This window comes from Zootoca vivipara, chromosome 4 (genome assembly GCF_965207765.1).
Source record: "Zootoca vivipara chromosome 4, rZooViv2.hap1.1, whole genome shotgun sequence".
Taxonomy (NCBI): domain Eukaryota; kingdom Metazoa; phylum Chordata; class Lepidosauria; order Squamata; family Lacertidae; genus Zootoca; species Zootoca vivipara.
Genome location: NC_142587.1, coordinates 92,618,002 through 92,641,136, shown reverse-complemented (window position 1 = coordinate 92,641,136; position 23,135 = coordinate 92,618,002). Strand labels below are relative to the sequence as shown.

The 23,135-nt window shown below is 41.7% G+C and overlaps 1 protein-coding gene across 3 annotated transcripts; it reads left to right on the top strand.

Annotated features, from left to right (window-relative positions):
* Nucleotides 1-712: 712 nt before the first annotated feature.
* Nucleotides 713-22,889, top strand: PCF11 (PCF11 cleavage and polyadenylation factor subunit). 3 transcript variants are annotated; one of them, XM_035115100.3, is made up of 16 exons: nucleotides 713-2,042; nucleotides 6,629-6,754; nucleotides 8,409-8,597; nucleotides 8,895-9,107; nucleotides 10,587-11,644; nucleotides 11,814-12,006; nucleotides 12,095-12,545; nucleotides 12,785-14,502; nucleotides 15,491-15,614; nucleotides 16,529-16,648; nucleotides 17,555-17,669; nucleotides 18,390-18,573; nucleotides 19,870-20,025; nucleotides 20,582-20,674; nucleotides 21,368-21,403; nucleotides 21,799-22,889. In XM_035115100.3, the coding sequence occupies exons 1-16, from the start codon at nucleotides 1,800-1,802 to the stop codon at nucleotides 22,015-22,017; spliced, it is 5,238 nt and encodes a 1,745-aa protein (XP_034970991.1). In that variant the 5' UTR covers nucleotides 713-1,799; the 3' UTR covers nucleotides 22,018-22,889. The 3 variants fall into 3 exon arrangements, with proteins under 3 accessions (XP_034970991.1, XP_034970992.1, XP_034970993.1); XM_035115101.3 differs by having other exon boundaries at nucleotides 15,491-15,599; nucleotides 21,799-22,367; XM_035115102.3 differs by lacking the exon at nucleotides 8,895-9,107.
* The last annotated feature ends 246 nt before the right edge of the window (nucleotides 22,890-23,135 follow it).

Below are 23,135 nucleotides of genomic sequence, written 5' to 3'. Positions count from 1 at the left end.
GGCTGGGAAACAGGGAAATGTAAATATCTCTCTTTTTTGTTGATTAGGTTTTGGGGGCAGGGGACAGGGTCCAGACTGCTCAGATTACTGCCACCAGACCTCCCCGTTCATGATGTACCTATGATGAATCTAGGGAGAGCGGTCTTGGGCTACACCCCTTCTGTGACATATGGATGATGCTTCTGGGGGGGTGGGCTGAAACCAATTTCAAATTTCTTTTTAAGGGCAAGACACCTCTGTTTGGTGTTCCTTCCTTGTTCTCCTGCGTGAGAGGAAGGACCCTGTTGCAACAGTTTTTATTCTTTAATAAACTGTACTTTGCTTTTGACAGCCTTAGTTTGGTCTCTGTCATTCTACGGCCAGCGGCAACATCGTGCCTGCTTGCCTGGATCCTTGGGCTCTCCCTGGGTCAGGATCCATTTCTCTGGGTTCATAGGAACCAGCTTAAAATTTTACTTCAGTTTGTTTTGGTTGAATATTAAATAAATATTGGTGTGCCTAGCTAGACGTATTCCTGGAGGTTTCATCACATGCCATGCCAGAGACGAAACCGTTTGTCCTTAGGGGGAAATGAAGTGTATTTGTGTATCCAAGGGAGTTATCACATTACCAGGACTTATGAATCTCAACAGTAAGATGGCAGCATTAATCTAATTCAGGGATCAATATTCCTTGAAATAATTTGGAGTTTATGGAAAACCTATTTGTAATTACTTTAATTCACTGGTTTTGCATTTGTATGTGTGTAATGAATTTACACTGGCTATCAGCAAAACGCCACCCAAAATTAGCTGCTTAAACGTTCGTCTGGATTAAGCAGCATTGACAAATGCCAGTAACGGTCCCCAGTGTGGTGGCTTCTATACAGTAGTGCGGAATGTAACCGTGTGACTTTTAGGTAGGCCCCAAAAGGCCTTCATTCCCATAGCAACAGTTGAGCAACCGATGGACCAATAGAAAACGAGGTCTCCTGCGCGGCCTTTGACCAAACAAGTTTAAGGGACGCCGCGCGGGAGGGGGAGAGCGAACCCGTCGACATGCAGGCGGAGAAGAACAAACCCATTCCTAACGTCACACTACTACGAGGAGGCGGGGGTTGTATTCTGAAGGCCCAACCAGACGTCAAAAAAGATAAAGAGAGGCGGGACCGCCGCGCTCTCAGCAAATCAACGGCGCGCATGGAGAGTCGGGCCAATCGCGTTTCGTCTGGGCGCCGCTCAATCAAGCGGCGAGCCGACGGAGGCGGGGCCCAATCGGAAGGGAGAGCCCCTCCTGCTCCAATCAGGATCAGGCTCGGGAGGCAGCGGCGGCCAATGGCGGCTCGGCCAGCGAACAAAAGGCGCTTCCCCAGTGCCCTTGCCCGCCCCCGCCCCCCTCCGGCGCAGTTTTTCGCATGACGCAACGGTTGGAGCCGGAGGAAGAAGGCGTTCGCGAGCCGCGGGAGCCGCCGCCATTTTGTGCGTGCGTTTGTGAGGCGAAGCGGGTGGGCTGAGAGAGAAATAGACGAAGGAAAGCGGCTTGGCGGAGGAAAACGGCGGCGGCCTGCGAAGCATCCTGCTTGACGAGGACGCGGCGGCGCGGAGGATGAGCCACACGAGGCCGGCAAGGGAGTAGCAGCGGGCACCGGCGACATCGGCAGCCGCAGGGGCGGGAGAGAAGCGTTTAGTGTTGGGAGGGGGGGAGAAAAGCAAAGAGAGTGAGGGGGTCGGCCTGTGTTTCCCCCCTTCCTTTTTCTCTTCTCCGGAGGGGTTCAGCCGTTCCCCCCGCGCGGCCTCTGGCGTGTGGGGGACGAGAGAATAATGTCGGGCGGCGGCGGCTCCAGTAGCAGCAGCTCCAGCAGCAGCTCCAGCGCCGGCACCGCGGCCTCCGAGGGGCCCGTGGGCGGCGGCGGCGGGGAAGACTCCTGCCGCGACTACCAGTCTTCGCTCGAGGACCTGACCTTCAACAGCAAGCCGCACATCAACATGCTGACCATCCTGGCCGAGGAGAACGTGCCCTACGCCAAGGACATCGTCTCGCTGATCGAGGCGCAAGTCGCCAAGGTTTTTATACACTCTACGCCGAATACGCTCTCTATACCTACCCACCCCTCTACCTACCTACCTACCCATCTCTAGGGCCAGATCTCGGCAAAAAACCTAACCCCCCTTCCCGCAAACAAACACACCGCCATATTATTTTCTAGACCTCGTGTGTGTGTCGTGTGTATGAGAGGAAAAAGTTCAGGGATTTTTTTCCCCTGGGGTTAGTGGCGAAGATTGGAAGGGGAAGGCCTAGGATCAGGATCAGGCCTAGGAAGGAAAAGCAGTGGGGGAGGGGGGTTGGGTATGTTGCGGGAGGGGAAGGAAGGCAAAGGCCTTTGGCGGTTGGGGGGGGTACAGCCTACCTTAGTAGTAGTAGTATTTATTATACCTTAGAGAGGGAAAGGGCACTGGTCAGAGGAAGGGTTGTATTTTTTTGCGGGAGGGAGAGTTTATTTACTCACGCGCATTTTAAGAGCATAATAATTTAATAATATGACGATCCCGTGGTGTTTACTATAGCCCGTGGTGTTTACTATAGCCAAAGTACCTCCCTCGAAAAGAGGCTGCAGTAAATAATAAAAACCAACTCAAAATTTAGAATAGTAAAATGATTGGTTTTTTAAAAAAATAATCAACAAAGCCAATAGAAAAAGCTGCATGGTAGAAAGTCGGAGTGGGGAAGGGAAAACCCATACTAGTATACCGGTAGGCTAAAAGCAGGGGGACCTGTCAGCGGTAGCTCTTGGTTGGGGGATGGGTCTTGGGGGAGAGCTCTGGATCTAGTCGGATTGGGGCAGCTGCAAGGAAGTGCTTGGGGTAACATGAAGTTGGCTTTGGGATTAGGAACAGATAGTGGGACAGTCTGGGCATTTTGAAATTGCAGCAAGGGGAATCCCTCCCAGCTTTGGGAATAAAGATAGGGCATGGGTTTTGGGGAAGGCAGCATTAAAGAGAGGTAGGAAAAGATCTAGGTGGAGCTGGATTGAAACAAGGAAATACATTAGCTGAACATAAAGAAGAATATTGATAAATGGAATAGGGATGTGAAAAGACAGTGAAGCATAAGGTATAACCTTCAGAATATGGGGAAATGAAACAGTCTGGTAGAGCAAAGTCAGGTGTGTGTGTGGTGGGGGGTTGCCAGCTGTTTATTGGCAGTAGCAGAGAGTGCAAGGAAATCTGGAAGAGCACAGCAAATTTGAATGTAAGGCCTGATTCCCTTCCCTATCCACCTCCTCAAGCAATTCAGGAAATGTTTGTTGGGTTTCACAAGCCTGCATAAATGAGGCGTACAACATGGCGGCCTGGCAGTGACTGTGCAGCAATAGCCATGCTTTGCCCTGCAGTTTGTGCCTCCACAAGTAAACATGTTTCAGCCTTCGTTCGAGTTTGCTGTACCATAATATTTTGTCATTTTTATCTTAATCGTTTAACAGTAATCAGGCTAAAGGAGATAAGGCTTTACAATCAAGGATTCCTTTATATCACATAATCCAGGATTCTAGTCCAATCTCATGAGACCTGGAAATGTGGTATTCCCCCCTTCTTTTTATTCTGTGAAATAGAAGATGTTGGGGTACTCCTGAATTACTCTGAGTAATAGAGGCGTACCAAATTAGAAGGATGTATGTGCCTGTGTGTATGATCCACCCCTTGTTAGAGCAGCCCATTCATTAAGGCAGGGAAACAAGTGTTCCACCCTGTCTGAAGGAACCACAGCCGCCTGTACAATCCCAACATGGCGTCGGTGAGGCATATGATACAAAAAGAGTAGACTCCCAATCCAGTCATTTTCTGATAGAAGTCAGCTGGCTACATGTGGTTTAGCTTTTATAACACCTTTTCCCTGGGGGGCATGGCGTTCAAACCTTGTTATTTTAAATAGTGATAGAGTAACACATCCCTATTCCAGTTAATAATCTCAGTTCTTGCTCATCTTCCTCTCCCTCCCACCTCCCTTGGCTTCTTCTAGGTTACTGGGCTTTTTAATTGCTAATTTAATCAGGGGTTTAAGATGATTTAAAAGTAAAGTAAAATTTAAAGGTCTAATAGGAAAGGCTGTTTAAAATGTAGGTTGGTTAACTACATCGTATTCTCCAGACATTTTCCCGTACTTCATGTTTTCGGTTTCTCTGTTCATGACTGGAACTACGTAACACACTATCAATTCCAGTACTGTTATCTTAGAGTGGGTGAGGGTGGTTACGTACCCCTTAAGTGTATTTAAAGATATCTACAACCTGTGCTTCTAATTAGATTTACCTAGCTGTCATTAGTGGCCAGGATGAAACAAGAGATTTGAGTTCTCTGAAAACCACTTTTGAAGGAAAAGTGTTGTCTGGGGACAGTTTCTATTTAGTGTAAACCAGAGTGGTTTTTATTACATTTTTTAATAAATGACTTTGAAATGTGTGACTGGTATTCCAAAAATGTAAATAAAATGTATGAAATATGTACTTGTCTTTTTATTTACCGGGTGTAGTGCAGAATCTGTTTCCAAGTGTTAAATTATTCTACAGCCTGGGTACATTGGAGTTATGAGGAAGGCTCAACCTTTGGTGAAGTCCATCAAAAATACACAGACCCACACATTATCAACACTCATTTATGACGTTTGAAGGAGTGCAGCAAGCATTCTGTGGCAAACTCTGGGCATGGTTTCACTGCAGATAGGCTTGAGGTTAATTTACCTTCAGTTTCTTAGTGGTTTTTGTTGCCTTCCAGCCTTCTGCAACTGCTGGATAATCTCTAACTTGGGTTTGTCTCTACTTGAGAGGTGGACCTCCAACATCCCACTGCACTTTCTTTTAGAGACTAATGGGGGAAGTACGGTAACTGAAGTATGGTTCACAAAAGTGGCATTCCATTCGTTAAAAGGTGGGGGTTGCTTCCTAATTCCTAAAACCAGATCCTGTTACAGGCTTGCTGCCTTATTTCACAATAGCTTCACATGTTGTTTTCACAGCTCGTGTGAGCATATGACATATTATACAGATGCAGCAGTTTTGCTGTTCATATTTAAAGATGGAAAATAGAACATTTTGGGAATAAGATCTTTAAAGTCAGCTGTGTTTCCTTGCCAGCTGTCCTTGGAAGTCTGAGGATAACACATAGGGGTTTAAAAAAGGATACAGGTGTCCCATGTGCTTTCCCAAGCCCTATTGTAGCACGTAAAATTGGATCTCTATGTACGTGGCCCAGTTTTCATTTCCAAGCTGTTGGGGAGTTAATACCTATTCCTTACATGCCCTATATGCCTTGTCTGGTGGTCTTGTGTTTCATATAAAGGCATACTTCCCTCCATTATTATTTTGTCACTCTATGCAATTTGGTAGAAGCCCCACCTGGTTGAAGACTTACTGGTACACTATAATTCTCCCCTGAAGCAAATTTCAGATGAAATGGTTTGCATATCTTTGTGTATAAAAAACTCAAAGCCACACATTTTAAGGGTGCAGATAAATCAAGGGTGGTTCAGGTTTACTCACAATTTAAAAAATAAGTTGCCATACTTTTCTGCAAATTTCACAATTTAGTGGGGAAAATACTGTACTAGTTTTAAGGACAGTCAAGGACAATATCATCTGGACAATGGAATTTTTAGTTATTGCAGACCCTGTGAGTTGCCAGATGTTAAACTGCATGGAAATGCTAGATTTTTTTCTTCAGAGTTGTTGGGTGGTAAATGGGAATTAAGTTACCCCTGTTGAATAGGAAGACAGTTAATAAGCAATTATCCTTCCCAACAAGTCTTTATAAATACACGATGATTCTTTCTGGAGGCTTGCTGCCATTTCCTGATATGGATGAGACATTAACATTCATTTTGAACAGAACTTGAGAAGGCTTCCATTTTCTTTGGACATGCAGCCACAACAGCACACAGTTTGCGCTGCCCGAACTTGGGGCCCGTCTTATGTATGGCGAAAATATCCAACTTGGCTCCTTGGGCATTGAAGAGTGTCCAGACTTGAAGACTGTCTTCCGTGCCAGTCTTTGGTTCCAGTTATAATCCCGACTATTCAACACCATAGCTTCATTATGGATTTATACTCTTCTTTTTTTGGCTCTGGTTGTGTGGTTTGAATATAGCCTTGAGAGCATCTGCGTGGAATTGCTTCAACTGGTCAGACTTGGTGACATAGCATTTTTCTGGATTTCAGCAAAGTAACTTGATTCCAAATATGGCTCACTCAGACATCAGTTATTCACCAATGGTCCATGCACTTGGCATCCCCCCTCTTATGGGACTTGCAAACCTTTTAAGTTGTTCCATGTCCTTTCTTCTAGATGTCCCAGCAGAAGCTAGTGTGTGTTTAAATAGAGTACAGAGTGGTTGGTTTGGACACCCCTAACCATAACATGGGCCAGTTGCCATTGTAGAGGTTTAGTATCCCCTCTTCCTAAAGAAACACTCTACCAAATAGAGCTAAACCTTTTGGGGGGGGGGGTGTTGAGCTGGTTAGCTTATGAAAATAGCCTTTTACATAATGGTTCCAAGATAAAGATATGGTGGGTTGGGGAATGGTAACTTCTAAATTAAAAGAGAAATCAACATGTTTTTGTTATAACTAAAAGTCTCAGTTTTCTTCTTATTACTCCAGGCTCCTTCTAATGAGAAACTTCCTGTTATGTACCTTATGGACTCCATTGTCAAGAATGTTGGAAGAGAATATCTTGCAGCGTTTACTAAAAACCTAGTTGCAACATTTGTTAATGTGTTTGAAAAGGTATATATACATATATATGTGCTTTCATAAACGTTTTCAAATTTGTTGCTGTATAAATAAATAACTTGACACTCAGTCTTGGGTTTTCTTGGGTACTAAGTGCAAAGAATGCAGTAGGACCTTTCATATTTAGATGTATTCACACTCCAGTTATATTAAGAAAACAAGGATTAAAAAAAGTGTAGCAGTACATAGTTGGAAATGTGTAGAGCATATCCAGAGTGAGAAGGCCTGTATTAGAAAACTGAATGGATGAAATGCAGTTTGATCTTTAGCTTTCCCATTTATTACAAGGCTGAACTTTTCCTGCATAAGATATTTTAGCCTTGCAGAGAAATCCGTGACCTTGTGTGTGTTTGCATACGCTCTTAACTGTTCGTTTTGATAATACAATAAGTTGTGCTTTCAGTCATTTATAGTAGAGTATGCAAACATTAGATACTTAAATGGAGCCTGCCTGCCAAGAATTCTGAAAGTTTATATTTTGATAATGAGCACCTTTCATTATCGACTGGTCCCAGCCTTTTCACTTCTGCCGTCTTTTTATGTTTCACTTTAATTTCTGAGCAATTGCTTATGGCTGGGATTTCTCATACTGGGTTGGCCAGAGGATTGGTTTTTTTTTTATAAAAAAATTACAGAATGCATATTTATAATTTTTATGTGAACAGTTTTGTATAAATCATTAAAGGAAATGGGAATATGCCATTTGATGTAATTAGCGTTCCCCAGTGAAAGGGCTGGAATTGCTCAAAACAATTGGATTAATGCTTGCCTCCCTTGTATCAAGTTTTATTTAATCTTAAATCTCTTAATGAAATTAATAAAAATTGAGACAAACCCTTGAGTCTGTTTAAGCCATACATACTTTCCGACTGGTAGTATGAAGCTTTAGCTGGAGAAGAATTAATGTATTTGAGACAAGATTGAACTATTTAACAGCCTAATCTTGGGCATTTTTGCTCAGTATATCTCAGCTTCAGGCTTTGCTTGGGAGTAAGTGTGCATAAGATTGTAGTATCAATGCAGTAGTCACTTAAATTGCCAGTATTGGGTTTATACCTTTGCCAGGAATAGTAGATGCAGTATGAAAACATTGGGAAATGAAAATTATCTGGATATTGTGATATTGAACTTGTTCTTGATAGTTGAGTTGGGCTAATATAAAATGTGAAAATAAAAAGATATGGCTGTGTCTATGTAACACATGTGGAGGGTTCAGATAAGAGGTTTTACTGTTTTCAAATGTATATGGTACTGTGCAAATCACAATATGTTGGACCTGGGGGCAAGTAAGTACATCATGGTGCTGGCAGAAGCTGACTTCTGTGCCAAGGAAATGCTTCAGTGAGGGTCAAGGAACCCTGCTGAATGGGATAGGCACAGGGGATTGAAGAAATATGGTGACGCCCACCTCATTCAGCATGATTCCCTAACCCCATGGCATTTTAGGGAAATCTGCTGCTGCTAGTTCTTTTATGTGACAGTCCATTGTTCAGCTGTACGCTCCTGATTTCTGCTGATTTCAGTGGCACTTCAGTACACACAAATGTGCAGCTTTAGAACACAGTATCTGGTCTCAAGTTGTAGAAAGAAGCATAACAAATGTTTTATATTAACTTAACAAGCCATAGAATTGTTCTGTTCTTCTTAGGTGGATGAAAATACTAGGAAAAGTTTATTTAAATTGCGTTCCACGTGGGATGAAATTTTCCCTTTGAAGAAACTCTATGCCCTTGATGTCCGGGTGAATTCAGTAGACCCTGCTTGGCCAATTAAACCTCTACCCCCTAATGTGAATACTTCTAGCATCCATGTGAATCCTAAGTTTTTAAATAAATCGGTAAGTTTCGACAGCTAAATGCTGCTTTAAACTATGTTTATATGAGTTTGTGTTCAGGCCTTTGAATTTCGCATGCTTTGAGGTGACGAAAGGATTGGTAGTTACGGTAGGGATTGTACTTTCAAAACAAATGAGGTGAAAGCACTGAACTATTTTTAAAGTCTGACATTGCTTATTCTGGTTTAAATGTACAATAACGAAGAATGTTAAAGTAATGGAACATTTTTAGCTTTGAGTTAACTGCTGGTTGCTTTGCCCCACAAGTAAGAATCGTGTTCTTTGCCATTTTCTTGGTAGCCTGAGGAACCGCCTGCACCTAGCCCTGCAGTCTGTCCTCCTCCTCCTGTGTCCTGTCCTGCTGTGTCCTCTACTCCAGTTGTTCCTGAAATACAAAAGAATTTGACTCAAGAGCAGCTAATAAGACAACAGCTACTAGCAAAACAAAAACAGTTGTTAGAACTTCAACAGAAAAAATTAGAACTGGAACTAGAGCAGACTAAAGCACAGCTGGTGAGTAGGATAGAAATGACTGCTGTAGCATGTCGGCAAGCATAGCAAAACATGATCAGTGTTTGTCACTAGCCCATTTCAGTTGTCTTTACCTCGTGGAGCCTTTGCAGACTATTAACATTTCTTCATTTGATTGATCTGTGGGGCAAGCTGCAATGCAGATTGTAGCCTTGCTTTCATGTGCTCGACAAGTTAATAAAGATAGGAATAGGTTTTTCTACTATATTTTAAGGTTATCGTTAATTTGGACACATGGTTTAGTGCCCTCCACAAAATTCACATCAGTCCCAGCCAGCATAACCAATGGCAAGGGAGGCTGAGAGTTGTAGTATAGCAACACCTTCATAGAATCATAGTTGGAAGTACCCAAGGGTCATCTAGTCTAACCCCCTGCAATGCAGGAATCTCAGTTAAAGCATCCATGACAGATGGCCATTCAACCTTGAGGGCACAGTGTTTACTACCTCTAGTGTCATGGCAAAACCTGTATGTTACACTTGGTTCATGAATCACACATTCATGTATAGCAAATTCCCCACCACTGGCTGTTGTTTAGTAGAACTCGGGGCTTGAGATTGGGGGCATCACATTGTGAGTTTTCTTCTATGCAAGTGAAAAACATTGACATCAAATACATGACCAAGGGAGAGGTTTGATTCCTCACAGGTATTTATTACCATAGCAAGCGTCACGTATAGACTAGCTCATAAGTAACCACAAAGGGTTTTCTTTTGAAACCAGTTTGTGTATGGTGTCATATTTTGTGATGTGTTAATCTTTCATGGTTTGCTTGTGGTGTAAACCTGCAGCCCTCCAGATGTTGTTGGACTCCAAGTCCCATCAGCCTCAAGCCAGCATGGTCAATGCTCAGGAATGGTAGGAGTTGTAGCCTCAATATCTGGAGGGCCACATGTCCCCTGCCACCTCCGTTTTAAAGACAGGATTGCAGAGCATGTTCTAATGTTGTCAAGAAGTTTCTATACTATGTTTATGTTGGCTACAGAAATATCATTTATGCCCGTCAAGTATAATTTATCAAAAACTAAAATGGTTTTAAAAAATGCATATATTGGAAATATCGCATAATTTTCCATCATCTTATAGGGCAATGAACGTTTATTGATTCATACCTTGTAATTATTGACCTTCAGTGAAGGAACCTAACATTTCCTTACAATCTGAGATAGGAAATAATTGGTATATTCTTTGACACATTCACAGACATCATGAGTACTGCAAAAAAAATTAAAATAGAGAGGCTTATCTGAAAAGCGAGTAACTTCTATACCTTTCATTGCAAGTTCTCTTTTTTAATATGTAGGTGCATTCTTATATATAATTAGAACTCAAGAATTAGTCCATACTTTCAAACCTATCCTTGAATTTTTAAGCTGTACAGTAGGTAAGAGAAACACTTAAGGTTTTTTAAGTGCTAGTGTTGTAAATACTTGCTCCTTTTTTTATTACCTTATCTTTCAGGCGGTTTCTCTTAGTGGTCAGCAAAGTGGATCCAGCTTGAGTCAAGCATCTGTGAAGCCACATGTTCCACAAACATCTCACATGCCAGTTAAAGCTCCTCATCAAGTTTGTCTGCCACCTGAAAAAACCCGTCTCTCTCCACTCCATGATGTCAAAACGGCCAACAGAGATCCTCGTCTTAATAGAACAAGTCAACATTCTTCCCATTCTAAAGATCAAAGTCATAGGAAAGATTTTACAGTTAGTCCAATCAATCAGACTGATCCGAAGGTCAGCAAAACACTACAGGCTGAAAAACAAAGTACATCAAAGCAAGAAAGACAAAAACAGAATGAGAAATCGCAAAAGAAAGAGTTTGATCAATTTGATTCAAAATTGAAGTCTCCATCTCCCTTGCAGAACAAGCTGCTTCATGCTAAAGATACTAGAAACCAAGAAAGTGAGAACACCAGAGTATCTGAAATAAGCAAGAGAGATCCAAGATTGAAAAAACATCTTCTAGAGAAGCCAGATGGTAAAGATGATGACCCGAAAGAAAAGAGGCGAAGCATGGAGAGAAAAGACAAAGAAGAGCATAGATCAGTCAGTGGTAGAACCAAAATAATTAATGGCATTGTCCAAAAGCAAGATCCCAATACTGAAGAGTCAGAGAAACAGGTTGGAAAGCTAGGAAGGTCGGGTACCAGGAAAAGGTCACGTTCCCCTAGATCTCGGTCACCATCTTCCCATTCTCCAAAACGAAGAGAGAGGAGGTCACCCAAAAGACGGCTCAGAAGTCTCTCTCCTGGACCTAAAACTGCAAAGTCTCGGGTGTCAGGACCAAAGCAATCCCACGCAGAGGACTTTGGGCAGGGACTACGGGAAGAAAGGAGCTCTAACAAAAGGAAGCAGGAAGTGAGAGATTCAAGGAGGCTGAAGAAAACTCATGAAGACCGACCGCAGGAAGGAATGAACTTGCATTCTTCAAAAGCAAACTCGGAACCTAAAGAGAATGTGGAGAACTGGTCAAGTTCCAAGTCAAACAAAAGGTGGAAATCTGGTTGGCAAGAAAATAAAACGTAAGTTGGCATTTATGAGGTAAAATTAATTTGCTGTAGTAGGTATAGATCTGAAGTTACTTCCAAAGAATAACTGTTGGTATGATGCTAAAGCAAAAGTGAAATAGTTTTTATCACATTATGTTGGGAGATTGTGTCAAGTTAACATGCTTGCTTCTGTGGATTTCAGCCCCCAGCCAACTGAAGAACACCAAGGACTTTCTAAATCACCTCATCAGAGGCACAGGGACACTTGGGCAACCAGTAGTAAAGGAGTTACATCACCTCGCACACCAAAGCAGCAACATAGATTAAGTGTGGATGCGAATTTGCAGATTCCGAAAGAACTGACCTTGGCAAACAAGAGAGAGTTGCTTAAGAAGGTAACATGTATTAACTTTTTATAGATTCACATATTCTTTCCTAACAGCCTTCCAAATTTAACTCTTTTAATGTTTTCTCTTGTCACAGGCTAATGAACAACTGTCGTCTGGCGAAATAACGCAAGATGAGTTCCTTGTTCTGTGCCATCAGATTCGCCAAATTATCCAGTATCAGGAAGGAAAACACAGGTGCAACGTGTGGGATAGTCCCACAGGTGAAAAGGGAATTTCGAAAAAGAAGCCCCTGTTGTCTGATGCGGATTTAATATATCATGAGCATAAAGCTAAGCTAAAAAGAACGCAAGTTCAGCATTCATTTCCGAGACTCAACATGATGGATCCTGAAGATATTTTACTCGAGAGACACTTGAATGAGACATTTCTTTCTGGAATGGATTGTGAACAAACAAAAAGCAAATCGGGGAGTCAATTCAGTGAAAGATCGAGGCGGCATTCCCCTGTTGGTAGTAACAGACCATATTCTGAAAATTCACCTCATGAGGGCCGGAGAAGACATGATGAGTCCAACTCCTCCAAAGGTACAAGGAGCTTTGGGGAAAATACCTTCATTATCTGTATTATAGTTAGGGAAAATCAAGAGACTGTAAATATTTTCTTGGTTATCAGTAGAAGTGCACCAAAAATATATATGAGTTTTCAGGTTTAATAATTTTGGGGAAATACTTCTCACAGTGCTGTAGATTTGCTTTCCATACTAGGCTTTGTCATTAGTAAATGCCTTCAGGCAGTAACATTGCTGTTTTGTTTTGTTTTAAAGGTATTCGAGATGAGCAGAGGTCTCCATTCAATGAACACTATAAGAGAGCAAGATACGAAGATGCAGATAAACAATTTACTGAGAATACAGGATCACGATTTGGGGTTTCGGATGGAAAGCAAAGATTTAGTTCACTGATGGAGGAAAGATCTCATTTTGAGGGCTCCCCTAGACATCCTGGAACAAGGGCAGGTGGAGATGGACAAGGAACTCACTTTGAAGGGCTGGCTAATGCAAGTTCTAGAATCGAAGGACCACAACCACAGACTAATTTAAGGTTTGAGGGGTCCCTAGGTCAGCCAGCATCTCAGTTTGATGGGCCCCCAGGACAATCTGGAGGAAAAAGTTCTCTGTTCGATGGACCAGCACAGATGGGTGGTGGTCCCTTGAGGTTTGAAGGGCCCTCAGGGCAAGTTGGTGCAGGGACTGCTATACGGTTTGATAGTCCTATGGCACAGCCAGGGGGAGCATTGAGATTTGAGGGGCCCACAGGCCAGTCAATGAGTGGTATAAGATTTGAAGGGGCCCATGGTCAGCCCTCAGGTGGGATAAGATTTGAAGGACCTCATGGTCAGCCACCTGCTGGGATTAGGTTTGAGGGACCACATGGTCAGTCATCTGGGATCAGGTTCGAGGGACCACACGATCAGCCTTCAGGTACTATGAGGTTTGATGGCCAGCCTTCCGGTGGAATGAGGTTTGAAGGTCCACATGGCCAACCTTCAAGTGGGATAAGGTTTGAAGGGCCTCATGACCGTCCTGTGGGGCCTCATGGTCCCCCAGGAGGTGGAATGAGGTTTGAAGGCCCCCATGGCCAACCTATAGGGCCTCATGGTCAACCAGCGGCTGGCATGCGATTTGAAGGGCCTCATATGCAGCCAATGGGACCTCTTGGCCAGCCAGGAGGCAATTTGCGCTTTGAAGCTCCACATGGGCAGCCTATGGGTCCGCATGGGCAGCCAGCAAGATTTGAAGGGCCTCATGGACAGCCTATGGGGCCACATGGGCAGCCTTTAGGGCCACATGGTCAACCAGGTGTTGGTCCCAGGTTTGAGGGGCCTCATGGTCAGTCTGGGATTGGTCCCAGGTTTGAGGGGCCTTCAGGCCAGGCTGGAGGTGGACTTAGGTTCGAAGGACCTATTAACCAAACAGGGCCAAGGTTTGATGGCTGTCATTCAAGATTTGATGGTCAACCTGGTCAGCCATCACTTATGCAAAGACTGGATGGATTACATGTACAACCTGGTCCAAGGTTTGAAATGGGCCCTGCTCAGCAGACACAACCTCGGTTTGATGGTCCTCCGGGTCAGCAGATACCCCCAAGATTTGATACACCAATACCTCAACGGTTTGAAGATCCTAAACACCAGCAGGCAACACGATTTGATATTCCTCTTGGTCATCAAGGTCCAAGACTTGAAAATGTAGCTAATCATCCTGCCTCAAGACTCGAAACACCACCTTATGGACAAACTGGCCCTTACAATGAACCTCCCAATCAGCCACCCTATAATGCGCCATCACAAGGAATGCAATTCCAGAGAACTGAGCAGATATTTGATAACCCACAAGGACCAAACTTTAATGGGCCACCTGGTTCTGGAGCACAGACCTTTCCTAACACTATTAACAGGGCACCTGGACCTTACTACGATGACAAGAATCTTCAGTATGGAAACTTCAGTGGTATGACGGGGAATGTTCAGCAGCCTCAGCAGGTATGGGGCTTTCAATACTTAAATTGATCATATACTTGTTCATATATAATCATATGCTTGTTCTTTTCTGCATGCTCAGTAACAGGAGAGTGTCTTGTGTATATGTGTGTGTAGATATAGATATTCGTTCATGGCAAGTTAGGGTTGCCATATTTCAGAAAGTGAAAATCTGGACACCAAAGTTGGGTTTTTTGTGTGTGGGGGGGGGGGGAGTTTTTGTTGTTTTGGGTTGAAGTTATTGAGGGTGTGTGTGTGTGTGTAGGGGAAAATCAAATAATGATAGTCAAATTAGATATTATTACATGTATATCTTACTTTTCCTCTAAGGAGCTATGGGTGGCATAATCCCCCTTGCCATTTTATCCTCACAAGCAACTCTTGTGGGATGGGCCTGACACTTACGCTCAGCTCAACCTAAGTCGCCCAGTGATCTTCATAGCAGACTGGGAATTTGAATCATGGTCTCCCAGGCCCTAGTCCAACACTCTTAAGCACCAGCATGCTTGTATAGCTCTTGGAATTTGAGGTACTTCTTGGAAGCACAACGAAAGCTAATATTTTTCTAACATATTTAACAATATGTATATAATAACATATACAATATATGTATATAATAGGATATACCACTTAATAGAAAAACCTGTTAAATGGTTTACATAATTAATTAAAAATACAGGTCAAATCAAACTTAAAAATAGATGTACTAAAATTTACCAAATAAAGATAAAATGAGCAGTTTTGAAAGAAATACATAATGTTAATATAGATGGGCACTTTGTCCCAGAAAGTGGGTTAATTTTATCTGGTTTTAGTATTAATGCTTAAAGTTTTATTTTTATACTGTGCACTTCATTGATATTTTACTTCTGTAAAATGGAGTTGTGCTGTGTTGTAGCTGAATGCAAAACCAGACACCATTCATTGATTTGGAACTTTAACAGTGAAACAGCTGAACATTCTGACTAAAACAGCATTTGCCTCTTGGCAGGTTCCTGTTATGTCGGCAGCATCTACTCAACCGGTACCTTACAATCCAGGGCAGCCTCTCTTAGCAGCTCATGCACATAATCCTGGAAGCTTTGTCCAAAATCAACCAGGTCAGTATTTAAAGGGTGAGTTGTTTTTCGTCCTTTTACTAAAACGTTTATCAGATGCCAACGAGGGCCCTGCCCATATTTTAAGGCAGCCATGGGGAACCTTTGACATTCCAGATGTTCCTGAGCTACAACTCCCATCATTCCTGTCCATTGGCCATGCTTACTGGGGCTAATGAATGCTGTAGTCCATTAATATCTGAAGAGCCAGATAAAGGAGATTTTGGACCAATCCTGAACAAACCTTAGATTTGCCAGAGCTACTTCCCTATTTACTAGAACCCCAAAGTTACCCAACTTGGAGCCATGTCAAAATAATGGCTATGGGTTGAGGAGGGGGAGCCAGATGCAGAACAGTTGCCACTTGGGCAGGGACTATTATCTACTGTACCTTATGAGCTGGAATAATAGATATGCAAGCAGAAATCTACATCTGCACTCAAACAGCATAACTTAGCAAGAAAATAACTCTTAATTTTTGCTATAAAATGATTGGGAGTGTTTGCACAAGCCCTTTGTATAGCTTTTGGCTGATAGGTTCTCAAGTGCTATTTGCCCTTCCACACCCACTTTATATAATTCTTGAAACTGCATTACCGTGATACCTCCGGTTGCGGACGGGATCCATTCCGGAGCTCCAGTTGGATCCCAAGGTTTTCACAACCGGAGGTGCCTGTTCTGCGCATGTGTGCGGTGTGATAGAGTGCTTCTGCGCATGCGTGCGGGACGAAACATGGAAAAATAACCAGAGGTACCACTGTATAGAGAACTGTGAGCAGGATAGAAGCAACTGAAATTGAAAATGAGGTTTAGAATAAAGGAAGAGTGAAGGTGAGGAAAGGGAACATAAAATGTTTTGGACCGTGAACCATATGATCTTGTTTAAGTCTTAGAGCTATTTGAAAGTAGTGTCATTTCCTCCCCATTTTTAGGGAACGCTCCGCTTTCCTATCCTGATAATCATCTTGGACAACTTGATGTAAATGAATTATTCTCAAAACTACTTTCTACAGGGATTCTCAAAGTTTTACAGACTGATTCAACTTCAGCTCGTAAGTATAACTTTTACCTTTTTGTTCTGTGAGGAATAGTTAAAATGTTAAAGGCTGTTATGACAGAAGCTGGTATGTATGATACTACATAAGCTTGTCTAAGCATATTGCAACAGTTAATGGGTTTAAAAGCAGCTGCTGTTCAAAATCAGCAGTATTGACCTCCTTCTTTGCTACTCCGAATTGGCTAGATTGAGAAGTAGATCCATTGTATCCTGTTTTAAAGGCATATAATTGGGAATAGCTTTTATGTTTTGCTTTTTAAAGTCAAGATACAAGGTTGGAGGAATTGAAAGAAGTTTGCCACATGTGTGTTAATAATAAAAATAAAAATAATTTATTTGTATCCCACACATCTGACTGGGTTGCCCCAGCCACTCTGGGCGGCTTCCAGCAGATATAAATACATAGGTAAACATTAAACCTTAAAAAGCTTCCCTGCCTTCAGATGTTTCCTAAATTTTACATAATTACTCATCTCCCTAACATCTGATGGGAGGGCATTCCACAGGGTGGGTGCCTCTACTGAGAAGGCTCTCTGCCTGATTCCCTGTAGCTTCACTTCTCACAGTGTGGGAACCCCCAGAAGGTCATCGGAGCTGGATCTCAGTGTCCAGGCTGAATGATGGGGGTGGAGATGCTGAACCTTACTGAACTTGGCTGTAATACAGGGATGGGGGACCTCTGGCCATTTCATCCCGGCCCTCCTGCTTGGCACCTGACATCAGTTGATTGTTGTTTTCTGTGGAGCACTTTGCATGTCCCCCTCCCCTGTTACAATACAGTAATCACTAGGGACAGAGGAGTACTGTAGTGTTTTAGACCTGCCTGCTTTAATTTGACAATGACTCAGTTTTGAAAGGACACGCTTTGGTCCAGGACTGACAATGTACCTCATTTGTTTAGAAGTCAGTGAAGTTTCTGCCCAACCAGCTCCAGAGGAGGAAGAGGAGGATCAAGACCAGAATGAGGATCAAGATGTCCCAGACCTAACTAACTTTGTTATAGAAGATCTAAAACAGTAAGTATATTTGTTGGGGCGGGTGGGTAACACAGAATGTACCTAGGCATGTCATGTTGAATTAAGCCATTTAACAGTTTTAGATCAAACTGTTGATCTAAACTTGAATTTGTGAAAGTCAAATCATTGCAGTTTTAAAGACCATGAGAGTGCTATATTTATGTGTGTGATAAGTATTAAGTATCACTTTGGTATGTCAAGCATATTAATTAAAGAATTCAGAATTAACCACTGATAGTATATTGGGATTTATAGGTCTCTGATCTAGATGAAAAGATTTCAAAGTTTATTATGGGCCTCTTTAAAGATGTGTGACAGCGTCTTGATTCCCTATGCAGTTCCATATACTGAAAGTGCTGGCTGGCTTCTTCCTGACACATTTATTCTCTCATTAATGGATGTTCATAACCTGCCTTGTTTTCATGAGCTCCCTGCCCCAGCTAAATGAACAAGACCTCTAATTCTTGGAAGGAAAAGATTTCCCCAGTTTTTTCTTAACTTAGGCGGCAGAGTTCTAGTCCTCCTGCTCTAGAGCCTGTTCCTTTGTGTCCAAGTTACTGATTGGTGCTTGTAAAATTAGAAATTATTTTAGCAATCTTCCAACTTGAAACGTGCTTTGTCCTGTATTTGCTTAACATAATTATTTGAAGCTTGCATGACTTTTTCTCCATAAACTAATTGCCATAATCTGCTGCTAACTAGTTTCCGACTTGTTTTCAGGCGATATGATAGCATTATAAACCGGCTCTATACTGGCATTCAGTGTTACTCTTGTGGAATGAGGTTCACAACTTCACAGACAGATGTATATGCAGACCATTTGGATTGGCACTATCGTCAGAACCGCACAGAAAAGGATGTCAGCCGGAAAGTCACTCACAGAAGATGGTACTACAGCTTAACGGTAAGTTAAGCAGTAAGCTGTTTCACCTCAGCGTAGATAATTAATGTTAAATTTATTGCCTGCCCTGTTCCAAAGGATTCAGGAGCGTAACAGTAAAACAAACTACCAAGATAATAAAAAAAATCCTTCCAGCAGCACCTTAAAGACCAACTAAGTTTTTATTTTGGTATGAGCTTTCGTGTGCATGCACACTTCTTCAGATACACTGTATTAGAAGTCCCCAGACGCTTATATGTAGAGAAAGGGTGGGGAGGGGTGGTGGAAATGGGTGATAGATAGACTGACTGATAGCTGTTGACGACTGCAAACGACTGCAGCTAAAAAGAGCATGAGCCTTCAAACGCCATCTTAAATTGCCTCTCTGCTTCTGAAAGCTCAGCTTTCTGGAGGCACTGAGTTCCATTTGGGCAGTGCCTCTGCCTCGAAATGTCACCAGATCCCTCGCAAATTGTAGTTTTGACCCTTTTTCTAAACCTTCCCCTCTTAGATCCTTGAGGGCACCTACTTCCTGTTTTATAGTAGTTGGCTGCCTGTGTCTGCCTCTGTAGCTTCCTGCTTGGCTTCACATACTTTTCTCCCTATATTGGCTAGTGTGGGAGCAGTGTCACAAGTTTGCCCTCTGGTGGTCAGATGTCAAAGTGTCTGCTTCTTAAAGTGACGTGTTTGCAGATGAGTTTTCAGGAACCTCTTTGCACTTGCAGGGGTTAAATATTAAAACAAAACAAAATGAAAATCTGACATTCCTGTGACTAAGGAAATAGTCATACAGAGATAAATATTCTTCCCTTGCATGCCTGAATTAATTATTCACAGGTGTTGTACTACTGGTAGACTTCGGCTTAAACAGTGGGTGGATTCTGACATCTATGCTGCACATGAGATTTATGATGTCATATCCTGGTGGTTTGAAGTGCCTCTCGATTGCCTGCTTTCACTTTTCAGCATGTGCAGTCAGTGTCTGCCAACTGGAGAAAAGCTTGTCACCAATGTGTTACTAGGTTAATTGTGCTTTCCCATCACAATCTGAATTGTCCTGCAGTTTAGTATATTGCTCAAGTAGCTCATAACGGATTGAGGATTTTTGAAATGATGATGAATTAGTGGTTTTTATTTTCTTACAAGAGTAAGGATTCAGAAGACTGTGCCCTATATGCTGTGATCCTGATCCTAAGAAACAGAACCAGAGACGATAATTAAAGATTTGTGGAGAACTGTATTGTGAAAAGTTGTATGAGCAGAGTAAAAGATAGAACTCGTAGGATCTTAAATAGGCTTTGTCAATATTCTTTTCTTTAGGACTGGATAGAGTTCGAAGAAATAGCTGATTTAGAGGAACGTGCAAAGAGCCAGTTCTTTGAGAAAGTGCATGAAGAAGTTGTGTTGAAAACACAAGAAGCTGCTAAGGAAAAGGAGTTTCAGAGCGTCCCTGCCGGCCCAGCTGGAGTAGATGAGGTAAGCTGCCCTCAATAAACTTGCTTCTTGAGACTGGCTTGACTCTGCAGAAATCCTTACTTTTGTTCCTAACTATGTTTCCAACATTCTGCATTAGATAAAGATATGATGTGTGCAAGTGTATTTTATTTTTAAAAATCTACTGTGGAAGATAAATCTTTTTTTTGTAGATGCAGGTTTATGGTAAGAAGGATGAATTGACAGTAAAGCTCTATAAGCTAAATGTGAATTCACCCAAACTTCCTGATCCCCCCCCCAAGTTTTTGAGAATCCCTTTTAAAACACTCCTGTTTATTCCTCTTAAGGAATTTGGTTGTAGCAGTAATTTCAAAAGCATGGCCACCATGGGTTGATACCACTTCATACATTTAAAGTGCTCAATTTCACAGTCTTAATATATTGATAATAGCAAGGCCCAGAATTGTAGCAATTATTCTTTACCTGCCTTTTACTTGTCATAACCAAATGAAATTACTTCTCTGGTGAACTGAGAGTAAAAGGACAAGTGCGCTGTTTATGTAAATGCTGCTCTTTTAACTGCTTTCCTACATTTCAGAGCTGTGAAATCTGCCAGGAGCAATTTGAGCAATATTGGGATGAGGAAGAAGAGGAGTGGCACCTAAAAAATGCCATCCGAGTAGAGGAGAAGGTAATGTTGAATATATATTTGGTGGTAGCACAGAGGAAAAACCATGACTTTGATTACTAGGTTTTGGCTAAATAATCTTTCGTTTTGTGACTTAATGAATTTATTACAGCCTAAGCTTTTGTGCATCTGATTAAATGGACTAGTCCACTTAAGCTTATGCCACAATAAATTTGTTTGTCTTTCATGTGCCCAAGACACACTCTTGCTTTTGCTGCAACAAACTAACGTAGCTGCCCCTCTAGAAATGGTTAAATGACTGCACTTTTAAAGCAAGCTGTGCCAAACACATTAAAATACAGTAGTACCTCAGGTTGCGAACTTAATTCATTCTGGAAGTCTGTTCTTAACCTAAGGCGCGCATTCCCTACATAGGCCTCCCCGGCCCTGGAAGTGGGATTCTGTTCTTATTCCAGGGCAAAGTTTGCAACTTGAAACACCTACTTTCAGGTTTGTGGAGTTTGTAACCCGAAGCGTTCGTAAGCAGGACTGTTCATAACCCGAGGTACCATTTGTATTAGCAAATGGAGGCCGAAGACTTGAGTTGGTGCAAAAGAACTATAGAGTAGTGTGTACAGTGACTTTAGTGAAATCTGTGATTGTACGAAAAAGAAAATTGCATTTGCTTTGCAGTCTGTTCTTCTGTGCCTTTTAAAGTGTGTTGATATTAAGATTGATTGTCTTCTCTCTATCCAGATATACCATCCGTCATGCTACGAAGATTATCAAAATGTAAGTGCATTATTTTCTGTAGGTTTATGTGTCACATCTGCTAAATGTATTGGTTAGGTTAGTCTATAGATTAAAAAAAATAGAATGTTGCATTTTAAATTTGCTGTAAAGCACATTCATTCATGTAAAGAATATTCAGACAGGCATCATTATTTCCAAAGTGTGGCAAATAATAAACCAGCTTTTCAAAATAATATTACTTTAAAATAACATAACAATGAATTTGGGTTTGCTGGCTTCAGGTTGCTTTTTAAAGACTTTGCCTTCTTTGCTTGAGTTAGATGTATCATCACAAAAAGCATGCCTATTGTGGAAGCGACATTTTACACCTGCCACCTTCAAATCACGTTTTGGTAGTGAAAATTTCCACATATGGTGTTAATTTTTACTTACAGACCTCATCATTTGATTCGACGCCATCTCCTAGCAAGACACCTGTAGAGAACCCGCTAAATATTATGTTGAATATTGTTAAGCAAGAAGTACAGGACTCCTGTAACAGTCCCAAGGTAAAAGAAGAGCCTGAGGATACGCCTGCTGATGATTGTATGGAGGGGAGCTCACCCACATTGGCCGAAATTAAAACAGAGCCTGAAAAGGTTGAGTCAGTTTAAACTAATTTTTTTCTATTCCAGGGAAGAGCTGCTGTGTTCTAGCTGACTCTAGAAGGCAAATGAATTTTATATGAATAAAGTGTTCACTTGGGGCAGGGCCCCAGCTGCTTATTTGGTTAATAAATACATTTTTGTATTTGAATTTCTTATTGCCTGCACAGTGTCAGGTGTCTATTGTGTGGAAGTTCTGTAGAAGGCATACAAAATTTAACAGGAATAGACTGTATATGTAAGGAAAATTGTATGATTTTTTCATTTGTGGAAATGTAAATTATAAATAAAAGATATTTTTGCTATCTATGGAGTGTAATGTTTATGCACACCAATAATAATAAAAGTATTTCGGTTTCGGACGTGTTTTAGATGGAATCGAACTTAGGCTTCAGTGTAAGCCTTGTGCTTAATTAAATTGACTTTTCAGTGGAAATTGGAGATGGGTTTTCTTCTTTCTTTCTTTTTTGGTGTTGGAAGAAAGTTTGTTAAGGAGAAACTGCTGTTCCAGAGGATGTTCCTGCAAACATTGGATTGCTTTTCTTAACCTGCATTCACATCCATATGTTTAAAATGAAAGCTTAGGAAGGATACATAACAAAATAACGTTCTTGACTTCGGACACGTGCCAAGATTTCACAGCAAAAGCCGGGGTCAGCTTGGGAGCAAAAACAGATTCAGATTTTCCTAATTTTTCAAGTGCGTAGTACAAACCAAACCAATTTTCTTTGGATTTTACAGAGGGGGAAAAAATTAATGTACGATTGCTCGGTTGCAACATGGTTAACATTTTTTGTTGGTTTATAACTTGGGTCTAGATAGTAAAGAATTGCCATGAGATGTTAATATTTATTTCGTGTAATAAATTAGAATGAAGCATATACCAGTGTGAATCTCTTTATTTCATGGGTTGCTTGGGGAAAGATTGTAAACATATGCCTATAACAAGAAACTGAATGTGAACAAGTGTATGCCAAATTCACTGGATGTATTTTAACTTCCACTGTTTCGAACATACAAATGCTTCCAAGTTTCAAAGCCTCGAGGCCTACAACATGATGTAAAAGCTCCTGGAAGTCAGGAACTCCTCTCTCTTTCTTTAATGAAACAAAAACTTGGAAGTAGCC